At 40.8% G+C, this 16,892-nt stretch overlaps 1 protein-coding gene across 1 annotated transcript; it reads right to left on the reverse strand.

Annotated features, from left to right (window-relative positions):
* Window positions 1–1,338: 1,338 nt before the first annotated feature.
* LOC127158503 (uncharacterized) lies at window positions 1,339–10,942 on the reverse strand. The gene is made up of 11 exons (XM_051101593.1): window positions 10,849–10,942; window positions 10,305–10,580; window positions 9,548–9,808; window positions 5,066–5,359; window positions 4,775–4,876; window positions 3,864–3,908; window positions 2,505–2,579; window positions 2,386–2,424; window positions 2,228–2,293; window positions 2,084–2,122; window positions 1,339–1,940 (listed from the first exon to the last, which is right to left on the reverse strand). Exons 2-11 carry the CDS (start codon window positions 10,558–10,560, stop codon window positions 1,876–1,878), a joined length of 1,242 nt encoding a protein of 413 aa, XP_050957550.1. The 5' UTR covers window positions 10,561–10,580; window positions 10,849–10,942; the 3' UTR covers window positions 1,339–1,875.
* Between the last annotated feature and the right edge of the window lie 5,950 nt (window positions 10,943–16,892).

Consider the following 16,892-nt stretch of genomic DNA (forward strand, 5'->3'; position numbering starts at 1 on the left):
AAGTTTGCAGACAACACTACAGACATGTTGTAGGCATGAGTCTGCCTACAGACAGGAGGTTAAAGACCTAGCTGTCTGGTGCAGTCATAACAACCTGGAGCTCAACACGCTCAAAACAGTGGAGATGAAAGTAGACTTCAGGAGAAACCCCCCTGCACTCCCCCCTCTCACCATCATGGACAGCACTGTAATGACAGTGGAGACATTCAGGTTCCTTGGCAACACCATCTCTCAGGACCTGAAGTGTGACATTCACATAGACTCAACAGTCAAAAAGGTCCAGCAGAGGCTGTACTTCCTTCGCCAACTAACGAAGTTCAACCTGCCTCAGGAACTACTGAAACAGTTTTACACTGCCATCATTGAATCTGTCCTCTGCACCTCAGTAACAGTCTGGTTCAGCTCAGCTACCAAATCTGACCTTAGAAGACTGCATTGGACAGTCCGGACATCTGAGCGAATTATTGGCACAACCCTTCCTACTCTCCAAGAACTGTACTTATCCAGAGTGAGTAAAAAGGCTGGCAAAATCACTCTGGATCCCTCACATCCAGCACACTCCCTCTTTGAACTGTTGCCGTCTGGTCGACGCTACAGAGCACTAAGTACCAGAACGGCCAGGCACAGGAACAGTTGCAGTAACTTGTTTATTTTGTTTATTGTAAACTTATTGTTATTTTGCACATTGTCTGTCTTGTATAATTGTATATTGTTCTTTTTATTGTCTGTTATCATGTCTGGTCCTGTCACTGTCATTCACTGTCATGCACTGTGGAGCTTCTGTCACTACAACAGATTCCTAGTATGTGTAAACATACACGGCAATAAAGCTCATTCTGATTCTGATTCTGCTTGCATACAGAACACATGAAACAAATAGACACTAATTTTTAGACTTAAAATACAAAAAAAGTGTGTTGTGAATTTGACTTGAATTTTTTTCTATTTTTTTTTTTTTCTTTATACTACATATTCCACAATTCCTAGTCAACTTCATTTGGGGTGAACTCCCATATATGGTGCACAACATTACCCATATTCCCCTGCTTAAGGTCTATAAATAGACCTCACTTCCTTCCTTGTTCCTTTTTTGTGTTGGTGAGGTGTGGGTGTTTGAATGGGCACCCAACCATGTCCTTTGAGTCCTTTCCTTTGGATGTGTTAATGACCTAAAAACCATCAGTTTATCCTGGGCATCCACTCCATCATGTTTATCATGGTAGTCCTGCATCATGTGAATTCCTGCACTGCATTTGATGTCAATGGCTAAAGATGTATTATTCTTTACTTAAGTGGAATTAAAGAGAGCAAAGGACTGGCATTTCTTCCAGTGTTTTAATCAGACACACCACCAAGTTCTACAAGTTTTAACAAACGTTGGATATCTTAACATCTCATATTCAACAAAGTGTACAAAACGGAAAAGTACCAAAAGAGCGCAATATGCTGATGAAATATTTGAGAGCTTAGTATAGCTATAAAAGTATTCCGTATGTCAATATAAAATGCCATAGTTTCCATGACTTATCCTGGCCTGGAAATCACAACTCTAAAATTTAACATTAAAGCAACAGAGGATTCTGAATACATTTTATTTCCTCAAAGTCTTGTGTGCAACTAAAAATGCACGAAATACTTAATGGTAGCAGTACAATGGTGATATTTATCTTAAACATAAAAAAAGGAAAATAAAAACATTACCGTGCAATGAAAGCATTTTATTTCAGCTTTCAGGAGTGGGTGTGTGTATCTGAAAGCTTGCTAGAGAATGACACTACACTAATAAGTAAGGAAATGTCAAGCACATATGACATTCAGAAGTCCCATTCAGAAGTTCCTGTACTTTTGACATTGATGACAGAAGTAACATCTAAATCAGCCTGTAAAATCTATAAGAAAATCAGCTGATCTAACTGGAGTCACTGGTGTCCCTTCTACAGCTAAAAAAAAAAAAAAATTACGGTAATTAAAAACTGAAGATTTTTTTCTTGCGTATTTTTTTTAAATACCAATATTAATTTACATTTAAATATATATGTTTATAAATGTATTTATATTTTGTAAAAATGAACTGAAACATTACCAAGGTTTGGCATTGAAATGTTCTTGAATCTGCAATGTTCTGAAACAGAGTTTTTAAAATCAACACAAATAATCTTGAATATAAACACATTGTTTCTTAGAACAATTAAATTACTGCATTTTGAAAAGAAACTACTAATCTTACGTATCAGCGCTAACTGCAGAGCATTCTGGGTAACAGAGTTCTGATCTGTGTCTTCTCTCTCCATGGCTGAAAAAAAATAAAATATATTGTAAAATTATAAAATTTCATATCCTGTGTCTGTCTGATTATAATAAAACTATGAAACCCATTTAACTCACCAAAATTAGGCAGGGAGATGTTTTTAGAGCCCATTTCACCTAGAAGAGACATTGTAGCACATTTTTAAGACTCTGAGTGAGTGATGATGAATTCAGATGAATGAATTCAAAGTTCTGACCTCGAGCTGCTGTAGGAGCTGCTGCTGGAGTCTCTTTAGCCTCACAAAGACTTTGAGTTTCATGAAGCTCCTCAGCTGAAAGAAACAGAGAAGAAACATTAATTTAACAGGACTGAAAAACATCTGAACAATCATTTAAAGCAGCAGCCAAATCTGCATGTGTTTCTGGTCCAGATGTAGAGTTCAGGAAAAAAAATAAAATACAGTGGTTGATTAGTACAGATGGTTATTAAACATGTTAATGCATTTCATCATGGACACAGTGAGGCTGTACAGTGACAGTAAACCTAATGTTAAATGCAGGTTTTAATTTTGTGCTTCTTTAGAAATTCACACTCACTTATTTCCAGTTCTGGTTCCATCTGTGTTTTCATAATCACATGAAATTATAAATGTGCAGGGGCGGATCTACCGGTGTGGCACGGGGTGGCACGGGGTGGCAACTGCCACCCTAAGAAAAAGCTCTGCCACCCCACCTGCCACCCGGAATTATCACAGAATAAAATATAAATGTAAACAGTGTTTCATATGCTAGTTTTCAGCAGCAGCGACGACAGTTTAAGGAAAAATAATGGCAAAAACACGTCTTTCAGTAAACTGTTCACGATAATTGCACGTGCATGCAGCGCAACCTATGTAACTGGCTTCATTAACAAATGACTCTTATGAACCGGTTCTTTTTGAGTCAAAAACACAAAGCACGGCCCAGTTCATTAACGAATTGTATTTACATTTGTTCGTAAATCAGATAATAACATTTTCCCGAACCATTTATTCAGTTAAACATGACACATTTCTCAAAAAGTTTAACAATGAGTTAAACTATGTTAAACATTAGCAAAACTGATGACACACCAATCAGAATATCTGCATCCTAAAACCAATGAGAGGAAAGAGCTGAACGAATCAACATGGGAATTTATACTTACACATACAGTGCATTTACAGTATACAGAACAATTTATGATTATGGAAATTTCACCACTCTGTGTACAGTAAACTATAGCACATGTACAGCTTCAAACGCGTGACTGTCAAATTTTGATTTGTAACCTTTTTATAAATGTGACTTAGAAAAAACATTACTGGTGTGCATCTTGAGACAAAACAAGGGCACTGGCTATTTCAAGATCAATCAGTGCAAGTTTCTTAGACTTACATTTTAGTCTGGGACCAGGCTTAAGCCTTGTCTGTGAAACCAGAGATTAGTCTTTGACAATCTCTCAGTGACGAAAGCATTAATGTCTGTGAAATGACCACAGTGTGTTTTATATGGTAAATTATTCACTTTCAAGTGCAAAAAAATGAATCCAAATTTAAGAGACATATGGACATGTTGTGTTTTAGTAAGTAACTCACTCAATAGTTCCACTTGTGATGGTGTCTTCAGTTTATTCAGCTTTTCTAAAACGGTAAACATTAACAAAGTCATTCTTCTATTCTACTCATATTTATATGACTTTAAATGACTTTAAATGAAAGAAGAACACCACTTCCAGAACAAAAATGTACAGATAATGTACTCACCCCCTTGTCATCCAAGATGTTCATGCCTTTCTTTCTTCAGTCGTAATTTTAAGGAAAACATTTCACCATTTTTCTCCATATAATGGACTGATATGGTGCCCCGATTTTGAACTTCCAAAAAGTTCTCATCTTGTCTTACTCTGCCTGGACTGTTTTTGTTCCAGTTCATGACAGTTAGGGTATGTCGTAAAACTTCAGTCTCATGTTCACCCTTAACTTCGAAATCGTCCTATATCGCAGTTTTACCTTTTTTAAGGGTGTTTGATCTTCTTTGCTTGTTCACTTTGCAAAGACTGTGTCGCTACTTCTGCAGCGAAGGATGATTTTGAAATGATTTTTGAAAATCATTTTTCAAGTTTTTCGACATACTCTAACTGTCTTGAGTCAGAATACACAGAGTTTAGGGAGAGAAAGGCAAGATGAGCGTTTGAGATTAAAAAGTATTTAAATTGTATTTTTTAAATTAAAATAACCGATCGTTTCGCTAGATAAGACCCTTCTTCCTTGGCTGGGATCATTTAGAGCCTTTGAAGCTGCATTTAAACTACATTTTGGAAGTTCAAAATCGGAGCACCACATCAGTCCATTATATGGAGAAAAATGCAGAAATGTTTTTCTCAAAAAACATAATTTCTTTACGACTGAAGAAAGAAAGACATGAACATCTTGGATGACAAGGGAGTGAATAAATTATATGTGAATCTTTGTTTTGCAAGTGGACTTCTCCTTTAAATGATACTTACTTTGACGTTTAATAAACTTTATTAGTTGATAAAATGTGAGAACAATGATGGAAACAGTTGAACTGACCAAAATTACAATGACAAAAATGCTTTCACCTCCACCTGTCACAGAACAGAAATCCGTTATTTCTAAAGTTACATTAGATGCAAATTCAAATGAGTAGTAATGAAGTAAATTAAGTATCTTATGAAACCACAGATAAACTTTGATCAGTCCAACAATAATCAAAAAAAACTCTGCCAGTTCTACGTAAAAAAGACAAAAGTGAAACTGGGACTAGACAGTAGTACCATGATCAGCTGAACAGGGAAACAATTCTTCGTCTGGCAGAATCTTTTCATTCACCACATAATAATAGAGACATCTTTCACACAGCAAGATCTCCAGGCTCTTCATCAGCTCAAAGGATCCATCTGCATTTGGTCTGATTCCATGCGAGTGCAGCTGCTCATCAGGTAACGGTGTCCAATCGTGTCTGATCTCCATATGCACATATTTAGGGTAGAAGCCTGTGGCCAAACACATCAGAACCTGCTGCTCTGATGATCCGGACGCTTTTACAAAGATGTAAACATCAGGATCAGCTGCAGGACACACAGACAGACAGACAAACTGAATTAATTTATCAGTGATTGATATAATAATGGACTCTTCCTTTTGCCTCATGTTGCACCGGCATAAAGTCTGGTCTGTTTTGCTGCTCATTTCAGACAGGTCAGGACTGTTGCACATGTAAGTCTGTGGCACATTAGATGCTTCAAAAAAACAGATCTTTTGTTTTTAAATTTCCAAACATTCCATTTACAAATAGTGTAATCCAATGAGATTTCAGTATGAACAAGGAGTCCTACTATAAAGATCCTGATTTCACTATCAGTCAGTTTGAGATTACAATAAGGGACAGAAGAAGAAATTCAGCAGCAGAAATTAAATCAACACCTGACTGACCCTGGAGGACACACAAAGTATTAAATAAAGCAATAAAGGTGCAATGCATATCTTTCAAAGAAATATCTGCTTCTATTTTGCCTCTTACCTTAGTCAGATTCAAAACGATAAGCTTCTAATTTAAGTGGTCCTGGTAGGTTTTTGCAGGAAATACAAACATGCCACTGCTCGTCTTTGCGTCATTACGTCACGTCTGTAACATAAAGAAGGAGTCCCAGCCAGTGTTGGCAGATTGGGCAGAGAATAACGCTTTGGGTGGGTAGACAAAATTTAATTTAAAGCCGCCCAATCAGCTGCATTTTTCTTTGTTTTTATCTTTAGTCATGTTATTTTAATATGTTCGAGCTCAAAGTATCACAGTAAAATAATGTGTAGTGCAGTCATCAAGTCATTTTTCCTTAACGCAACCCTTATTGGTTCAGTTTAACGGACCTGTCAATCAATTTACCATCTGTTATGTTGGTGAGATGACTCGTGAGTGACAGGGTTTTGGCGCTGTAAAGGGCAAGATTTTGAATGTGCAGCTATATATTCGTTCATTCATTTTATTTAAGTGATTGCGATGGCAAAGTGGCCTAAATATCAGTTACACGATAAAGAGTGACTCAGATTTCACAACATGGATTACACGTGGTGAGAGATGATTAGAAGACTTCTAAATATAATTGTAACTGAAATAAAAGAACAGTTGAATGACTTAATACAAATCAAAACTGAATATAGGGACTATACAATGCTGTCCTGCAGCAGAACATCTTTTAAACCATCCAGACTACTCTTGGCATTGACAGCTGCTGGACTTGAACAGTTTTGACTGTGCAAATTTCTGCATTATGTTCTAAAATGTATACTTCATGAAATATGTAAGGTAAGCACAGTATTGTTGTTAATTGTTATTAGTATTTTATTTTTGCTGTCCGATTATCATACAGTATGCATCAATGAATAACACATTTTTGGCTGTCGTGGGTGTGTGCATGAACGAGAGTAAATGCCAGCTCAATGACATTGCTTTCTGATCAATTTAGTGTGCGCTTTTTGCACAAAAATTTGCTTATTCTTACTGGGGACACTGAAAATAATGCATGTGTAAGGGTTAAAGTAAGCATATTTTCTGACTCCCTTTAATGCATTTGCCCTGTTTTGGTCCATACTCCTGTAAAATTGAGGACCGCGAGCTGTTCCGGAGCTGGATGGACCGGGAGGTTCAGGCTGGGGGAGTGGTCCGGCACCAGAGTCTGCTGGACTGAGGCCCCTGTCCAGGGGTACGGGGCCTACCAGTTTGAGTACCGAGTCTGTTCCTGTTCCTCTGCTCTCTCTGCGCCAATCTCTTGACCTGCTTCCCACCACTAGGGCGGCGGGGAAGTCTGGGCCGGCCTGTTGGCATTGCGGGGACCGGTGTCCGGTGTCCGGTGATGGAGGTGGGGACACTGGTCCGGGTTCCGGATGCCCCGCAGGCTGCCCCCGATCAAGCTGGCCTGTACCAAATACCTGTGAGTATTAAGGGGGGTACTTATTGGGCTCTGGTGGATTCAGGATGTAACCAAACCTCAATCCATCAAAGCCTAATTCAGCCTGAGGCATTGGATAAAAGCCGCATGGTCTTTGCACCGGGAGATAAAGTACTTGTTTTGCTCCCAACCTCTAGCTCTAAATTACTCGCCAAGTGGCAAGGACCCTTTGAGGTCATATGTCGAGTGGGAGATCTCAATTATGAGGTGGTTCGAACAGACAGGAGTGGGGCACTTCAAATCTACCATCTGAACCTCCTAAAAAAATGGAGCGAGGTGGAACCGGTGATGCTGGCGACGGCAGTGAGTGGGGAGGAAGATCTCGGGCCAGAGGTGGGCACTAAAATCCAATCCCACACTCTGGCCCCGGGGGGAGATCACCTCTCACGTCCTCCCAGCTCACTGATGTAGCCAGGTTGCAAACCGAGTTTATAGACGTGTTCTCACCTCTGCCCGGTCGAACCAATCTCATCCAGCACCATATTGAAACTGAGCCGGGCGTGGTAGTACGCAGTCAGCCATATCGGTTACCTGAACACAAAAAAAGGTAGTTCAGGCTGAATTAGACTCTATGCTAGAGATGGGAATAATAGAAGTATCCCACAGTGATTGGGCGAGCCCGATAATTTTGGTACCTAAAACGGACGCCTCTGTTCGGTTCTGTGTGGATTGCCGCAAGGTGAATGCTGTGTTGAAATTCGACGCCTATCCAATGCCACGGGTTGACGAATTGCTTGATCGGCTGGGTACAGCTCATTTTTACTCGACACTGGATTTAACTAAGGGATATTAGCAAATCCCCTTATCACCCTTATCCAAAGAAAAAACAGCCTTCACCACGCCGTTTGGGTTATACCAATTTGTTACACTTCCCTTCCCTGACTCATGGACAGAATCCTCCAGCCGCATGCCGCCTATGCCGCTGCCTATCTGGATGACATCATCATCTACAGTCAGGATTGGCAGCGTCATATGGTGCATTTGCGGGCTGTCCTGCGAGCGCTGAGAGGGGCCGGGCTGACGGCCAACCCGAAGAAGTGTGCGATTGGGCGGGTGGAGGTCAGGTATCTGGGCTTCCACTTGGGTCATGGACAGGTGCGTCCCCAAATTAGTAAGACGGCAGCATTTGCAACCTGTCCGAGACTCAAAACCAAAAAGGAGGTGAGGCAGTTCCTGGGGCTGGCGGGATATACAGCCCTTTAAATTCAAGGTGGTCCACAGGCCAGGGGCACAGATGGCAGTAGCCGACTTTCTCTCCAGAAATGGAGGGGGAGGGGCTGCAGGCCGGAGGGATCCCCGGGGGTTTGTGGCGACGGGGGGCGTGGTTCTGCGGAACATGCAGCTGGAGAGAAGGTTGGGAGATGAGCGGTGAGTAAGTAGGTCAAGTGCAAATTTTGTAACACCTGTGTCTGATTGCTGATCACCTGTAATTGGCTTGGAGAGATAAAAGGGTAAAAGGGTGATGGTAGAACATGGAGGGAGAGAGACATTGGACAGAGACTTGTGTGCGTTACCGCGGTGGAGAGCTGAAAGAAGCCCAAGGGGACTGTATAGTTATTTTGAATTGTGAATTGTTGGAACACGCAGTGAGCGTGACTTTTTTTGTTTGAGTTTTGAATAAAGCACACGAGTCTCCCTAAGCCGACCTGCCCTCTTCCTTCCTTTCTTCGAACATTTCTACACTGGTATTTCCTGCAAAAACCTACCAGTACCACTTAAATTAGAAAACATTATTACAAGCTTATCATTTTGAATCTGACTAAGGTACGTTTTGAACACTGACTTGTTATAAACTTGCTCAAAAATTGATTTTTTTAACCAAAAAAAAGTTACAGCAGCTTTAAAGAACGTGTTTTTGTGAGTATTTTTACATAAAAGACAAAGAGAATAAACACCAAAGACATTTTTCCACAGCCTGATTTTGCTCATATTTACTGTACCAAGGGTGCAAATTTTTGACAGAGGGTCTATCTCTAAATTTATATTGGACTAAAAAGATCCCTTATTTTCTGATCTAAACTTATTCATAAATCTATCACAAACTTGACAGAGGTTGAGGCTGACACTGAAGGATAGGGGAGTGAGAAACCACACTGAACCCACAGAAATGAATTGCACCTGACTGGACATGCAGCTTGAGAGTAAATGTTATTATTCACTTCACATATAAAGAAGCCGTTTATATCAGCAAACAAAAGACAGGCATAATGTTAAGGGTCAGTGGGCTGGAAATGCTAAAAAAAAATGTGACCAGCATTAAAACCTTCCCACAGATTCTGTTGTAAGCTATGGATGGAAGTGTTACAAACTCACATTCCATGATGAACTCTTCCTCTCGTTGAAGGTTAGTGAAGCTGGTTAACTTTTCCACACATTTATTCTCCAGGCTGGAAACTGATTCTCTATTCCAGATGATGCCGTGATCAAGGACTAAAAGCTTCCTTCGCATAGAGAGGTTAAAGTTCAAGGTCTCTCCATCATAGGCATATTCATCAGTGCCTTGAAGGAATATTACTGAATCATCAGAGTGATGTTCAACTGCACAGCTGTGTCTCCACTGAAGAACATGAAGATCTAAAAAAAAAAACACATGATTAAGATCACAAAATGCGACAACGATAATATTCTAAAACACTACAAATATTGTAGAGTGGGGTAAGATGTGTCAGCAGGTAAACTATGTTGCCCCTTTAATGTAGGAATTCCATCATATACATTTTTCTGTGACTGAGAGATGCACAAGAAAAAAGTTATGAACATGTTTATGCCTAAATAATTATTTCGTATGTCTAAGTATTTTTTCTCTTAATTGCTCAGACTTGCCATAACCATTATCCCTTTACGTTTGTGCTGTAGATGATTTTAATCCTAAAATACCTGGAAACAATCAAATATTTTTAATATATTACAGACATTATTTTGTGCATTATTTTGTGTACTATTATAAACATTATAACAAAATATTTGTTTCATTACATTCAGATGCTCACAAATATTAAGTTGTCCAGGCTGTTTAACGAAACTATGAATAATATATGGTACAGCTTACCTGTGCCGTAAACATAATTACCTGTGTCGTTCGTCCCGTTTTCATTTCTTATGTGTCTTATCAATGTGTTGAGGTTGATTTGAAGCCACTCTCGTTCATAACGCAGATCATCAGTTTCATTTTTAAAGAGTCTCTTAGACTCCTCACACAACTGTGTCAAGAATGTTGCTTTATTCACACCGTTACAGAAATTCATCTCTATATCATTGAGCTCGATTGAGTTGTAAAATTCATAAATGTCTCCAGAGATGTGAGATTTTGATATGGCGCTGGACATTTAGTACAGAGAATATTTTTCTGAAATGAGGAAGGGAGAAGAAACATGTTCAAACAAAACAAACCTGCCCAATGCAAAGGCAAAAAGTAAGCACTAAAAGAGTTAATGTTAAGTTAAACGAATAGATTGAACACTGGTACTGTAAAAATATGGAAAACCATCAGGGTCAACTAAATTTTTCATTCTCTAAGCACTAGGAGCTCCTTTTGAACATGACCATATTTACTACACTTTGAATGCGTTATAGTCCACTTAGTGGTAAAATACAGAGACAATGAGTTTTCTTACCACTTTGAGACGGCAAAACAATAGAAATCAGGAGGAGAACACAGGCCGAGTTCATTGCAGATTTTTGTGTTCTTCGGTGCTCAAGAACATCCCCATAACGTAATTGTCGAGAAGGGTCTGGCTGCAGACGTGCTCTCTCTGACACCTGCACTTCTGCAAGTGACGTCGCTTTAAGTCTATTTTGTTTTTTATTTTATTTTATTTATTTATTACTTTTTTAATTGAATCTCTCATCATTTTACAGCAATAGCCAGGTGGTAAAGACAAGAAAAAAGAAACTAAATTACCATGTCACTCGCAATCATCACTTGCACTCTCTGCTACCTGCGTGTTCGTGCATGTCATCTGTGGGAGATAAAAACAAAGACCCGCAAATCAGTGGCCACAGAACAGCTGAATATGAACGCAATGTGCAAAGTCTCTCGTTAAGTGTTTTCCTCCCGTAGAAAACCATAAACACATAATATGGCTTAATGTGGTAAGATACAAAAAGTGCCATTAAAAATAAAATTTAATATATATTGTTTATTAATTTAATGTACTTCAAGGCAAACATATGACCATGAATACAATGCGCGAACTTTCACCTACCTACTTGCCCAACAAACGCTTAATGTGGCAAAACGGACACATTTGAAGATGATAAAGACCAAATTCAGTATAAACCTTATTGTTAAACTATATACTATATACCAGCAGATTTAAACGCGCAATAAGAAATGCATTAAGTGATATTAAAAGGACCAACTCAGTATAGGCAAGCAGACGTGCCCAGATCACAATGCGTTAAACAGATGTTATCCTCCTGAAGAAAATCAATATTAAAACACATAACGTACCATAATGGACAAAGACAATGATATAAAAGGGCTGTAGAGATTATTCTATATGGGAAAACGCGAATAAACGCGGCGTTGCGTTTATTCTGGGCTCAGCTGCTTGTCTGTAGCTGTTTTAATAATGAAGAGGAGCATATTTAGTCTATCATCTTAGTCTAGATTATACCACGTTTTGCGGTGGAAAACACTTTATATAGTGACCGATTGTGTCATGCTAATGTTCGGGAGTATCTTTTTGAATGAGATATGAGCGCGTTAACAGAGCTCAGCGATTAAAACCTTATGTTTTACTCCCTTCTTCACATAAATATATCGTATGGCTTCAGAAGACTCGGAATGCTACACGACTTGTTTGTAATGCTTTTATACTGCTTGTTTATGGTCAGTTTTTGCAATGAAAACCTGTGACTGTAATTATATTTGCGTGTTATTTGTTTTATATTGTTCAGAAGTGGGTACGTTTAGGGGTTGGGTTTAGGTGCTCCAATGAAAGTATATGTATATAAAACTATTATTATTTATAGCATGATTTTATTATATATATATATGCTTCACCACACACTGATAGTGAGATCTTTCAGATGTGTTGTATCAGCTGCTATATCAGCTGGCAACGTTAATGTGCCATTTCCCGAACAATCTTATAGGGGGAATAACTTGAAAACCAGAACCAGAAAAACTTGAAATTTACCTGGACGATTTGTTTATAGAAATGCTACAGAAGCGTCAATTCAAGCGGGATAAGAAAGAGGAAAGAGGAAAGGAGGAAACGTCAGAGGCAAGGACGAGAGAAAACCGGAGGAGCATCAGAGGATGATTTTTAAACTAAGGGAACTGATTCGATTGATCAGAAAACACGGAGATATAAACAAGAGAATAATAAATTTGGTGAGGGAAATGATTGCTTTGAATGATTTTTATTCTGAATTGAACTCTGTTATGGAGGATTTTGGAAACATTGAGACTCCAAACCACTGCTCTCACCTCTAAGGGTTATTAAAATGTAAAGTGTGTTAAGATACTAGAGGCATTATGAAAGATAATTAAGATAAAAATGGGTTTGTCTGATTGCAACTGAAGATAATGTGTCTGTACAGTCTGAATTTGTGATACTCAGGGTGATGCTGCAGTTTCCAGGTTAAACTTGTGACCTTTGCAACATCTGAGCAAGTGTGAAACTGCACGTATCATATGTATAGAAATTGCCATGGCCCCCATACAAAAACAGTTATGTGTATGTACCAAAAGTGTGACTTAAATGGAAATGCAAGGAGGAGACATTGTGATGCTTATGGCAGATTATAAAATGACCGTTCTTGATCTTCTTCCTTGCCACACCTCGGGTGAAGACTTTCTCGCTGTTATTTTGAATTTATTGCTTATGAGTTATTGTTATATTAAACCAAAACCATTTCAAATGGTGATTCGCTTAAACCTCTCTTAAAACATGACTCATTTTATTTATTTATTATAACCTATTATCTGAACCTGAAAGAATTCCTTCTAAGCTCCAAGTGACCAGACCAGGCTGATCTAGTTAGGACAACTTCAGAGAATACTGAACGGTTGACTACACACACAATCCATCAGGTGAGAGCTGTTTCATTAGCAATGGGTTTGGCTTTTTATGATGGTGAAAATGTGGTTTAGGTAGTTTAGTACCGAGGTGGAATATTCGCTGGAAACAACACAGATGGCAAGATCTTCAGGCTCTTCATCAGCTGAAAGGATCCGTCTGCATTTGGTCTAATTCCAATTGAGTTCAGCTGCTCATCAGGTAACGGTGTCTGATCGCATCTGATCTCCATCTGCACATGGTTAGGGTAGAAGCCTGTGGCCAAACACACCAGAACCTGCTGCTCTGATGATCCAGATGCTTTTACAGAACAGTAAACCTCAGGACGAGCTGCAGGACACACAGACATGATTTATTTAAATAATAAACCAACAATAAAAAAACTCATTCAAATAACAGTCCTACAGATTCTTATGTGAACTATAAGTGAGATGAACTGGAAACTGATTCATTCCAGTGCATAGAGAGGCCAAAGGTCAAGCTCTCTCCATCATAGGCGTATTCATCAGTGCCTTGAAGAAATGTTACTGAACCATTAGAGTGACGTTCAACTGCACAGCCGTGTCTCCACTGAAGAACATGAAGATCTAAAAACAAACAAAACAAAAAAAACACACACACACTAAATATAACACACATAGTTTCTCTTTCTGTCTAATTAGGTGATGTGTTTAGGACAGTTTATTCCACGCACTTAACTGTACATAAAACTACATAGAGATGCTTTAAAAGTCAATTTTTTACATGGTAACTCAACTGAATTTCCTGTCAAAGCAAACTTTTCTAGGTTGTCTCAAACATGCATTGAAGGTTTACTCCTTGACATGACATAGCTTGTCCCCTTTCCTGTGTCATTTCTCAGTGTGTTGAGGTTGATTTGAAGCCATTCTTGATTATTCAACTCTCCACTTTCATTTCTGAACAGACCCTTAGACTCCTCACACAACTGTGTCAAGAAATCTGCTTTATTCACATTGTTACAGAAACTCATCTGTATGTCATTGAGTTCGACTGAGTTGTAAAATTCATAAATGTGATATGGCAAGAGATATGGCAGTATACGTGTAGTACAGAGAACATATTTCTGAAATGAGAAAGAAAAACATGTTACAACAAGACAAAAATTCTCCATGCATTAGTGTAACAGATTTATGTCCAAGGTAAACCTAAACCAGAGCAATTCAAATGTAAAAACATGAAACATTACTAAACTTTTCAGCATTTTCTCAACACGGACAATTTTGCCCATAGAAATACTTTCTTTACAATCTAGTGTAGACACAAGGTAATGCAAGGAATGTACAGTAAGATTATGAGCCAAGTAGAATAAAAAAAAAACACCCTGAGAAATAGATGAAATAAGGAAGAGAACCACGACTGAGGCCATAAGTTTCAGAAAGAAACTATAAAACAGCAATGTCCACTTTAATGTGTGAGACACAGACTTATAGATCTACAGTGACGAGGCAGATATGCTGCCGTGTAACGGTCTCGATATTGTAATAATTATAGAATGAGTCGATCTTGAGATTGAATCTCAAGATTAAAAGTGGTGCTTTATTCAGTGGCGTAACGCACACCTGAGAGCCCCACATAGAACGAGACGGGATCCCTCCCACCAGCAGTGATGTCATGTATGAAAATCAAAGGCTGTGTTCGAAATGCCATACTATCACACTACTCTTACTATTTCTGCAGTAGCCAGTATGTATACTGTGCATAGTATGCAAATTTTCTGTATGCATGGAATAACCGGATGACCTACTACATTTGCCAGAATTGCATGGCATACATACAACTCCTACTATATTGCAGTATGCTATGTGTAACGGAGTGAGTGAGACGAGAGGCGAGCGGATCCATTTGCGAGCTTTTATTCAAGGGACGAGACAGATACATGGTCAAACAGGCAGGGTCAAAACAACAGCAAACAGGTATGTTAGGGTGAGGCACAATAGAAGTCCGTGAAGCAGGCGTGGGTCGATCCGTGGCAAACGTAATCCGTAAAGGGGGCGAGACGAGGGAAAAATCTGTGAAACGAGCTAGAGTCCAGTAGGCAGGCGGCGAGACAGACGAGACGAGATGGCCAGGCGAGAAAGCTATACACAGGAAACTCGGGAACTGGGAACTGGGAACTAGGAACGATAACAATGAAAATCACAACAACAATACTTCGTGAAGCCAGAGGGAAAGTCCGGGCTTTTATAGCGCGCCTGATTGGTCACAGGTGCTGACCCAATCAGCGCGCTGCATGATGGGAGATGGTACGGAACCCTCCAGGGCGGAGCAAGAAGCACAGGAGCCCTCCGGGGCAGAGCTGGAAGCGCAGGAGCCCTCCAGGGCGGAGCCGGAGGTGGAGCAGGAGGGGCAGGAGCCCTCTAGGGCGAAGCCGGAAGCGCAGAAAGAAACGCAGGAGCCCTCCAGGGCGGAGCAGGAGGCAGAGCAGGAGGCGCAGGAGCCCTCCAGGGCAGAGCAGGAGGCGCCGGGGCCCTCCAGGGCGGAGCAGGAGGCGCCGGGGCCCTCCAGGGCGGAGCAGGAACCTGCGTCATGGACAGGGACCTGGGGAGAACAGGAACAGAGGAGGCAGACAGAATAAGGAGAGAAGCAGAGAGTTCGTCGATCAACGCCGCCTCCCTAGGAGGTTCTACAGCGAGTGCTGACACCTCAGGAAGCACTGGCACAGCTTCTCTCACGGAAGAGGTCTCTGGAGCGGACTTGAGACCAGACGGGACCTCTGGAGCGGACTTGAGATCAGACGGGACCTCTGGAGCAGACTTGAGACCAGACGTGACCTCAGGGGCAGACTTGTGAACAGACGTGACCTCTGGAGCACACTTGTGAACAGATGTGACCTCCGGGGCAGACTTGTGAACAGACGTGACCTCAGGAGTACAGTGTGCAGCCCACACACACCAAATGGCAACCGCCATTAAGTGAAGAGCAGCGGCGGGTGGCAGGACCTCTTTAATGGTGGTTTTAGAAGGTGTTGATGCCACTGGGATGTTTGCTGCCCTCACTGACACTAGTGGTGGGTCCAGCACGCTGGCCATCACGATAGGGCGTGACCTTGGAATGTCAGACGAGACATGGCGAGGCTCTGGGCAGTCAAACGAGACATGGCGAGGCTCTGGACAGATAGACGAGACATGACGGGGCTCTGGAAGGTCAGACGAGACGTGACTTGGCTCTGGACAGACAGACGAGACGTGACAAGGCACTGGGTGGTCTGACGAGACGTGACGAGGCACTGGGCGGTCTGACGAGACGTGACGAGGCACTGGGCCGTCAGGCGAGACGTGACTTGACTCTGGGCCGTCAGGCGGGACGTGACCTGACTCTGGGACAGCAGCAATAACTTGATTTGGCTCATGAAGATCAGCTGTGGCTTGACTTGGTTTGTGGAGACCGGCTAAGGCTTGACTTGGTTCATGGAGATCAGCGGTGACTTGACTTGGCTCGTGGAGATCTGTAGTGACTTCGCTTGACTCAGGAACGACAGTTCTGACTTGGCTTGACTCAGGAACGAAAGCTCTGACTTGGCTTGACTCAGGAACGACGGCTTTGACCTTACTTGACTCAGGAACCACAGCGGTGACCTTGCTTGACTCAGGAACCACGGCTGTGACCTT

This window comes from Labeo rohita, unplaced genomic scaffold (assembly GCF_022985175.1).
Source record: "Labeo rohita strain BAU-BD-2019 unplaced genomic scaffold, IGBB_LRoh.1.0 scaffold_1520, whole genome shotgun sequence".
Lineage (NCBI taxonomy): Eukaryota > Metazoa > Chordata > Actinopteri > Cypriniformes > Cyprinidae > Labeo > Labeo rohita.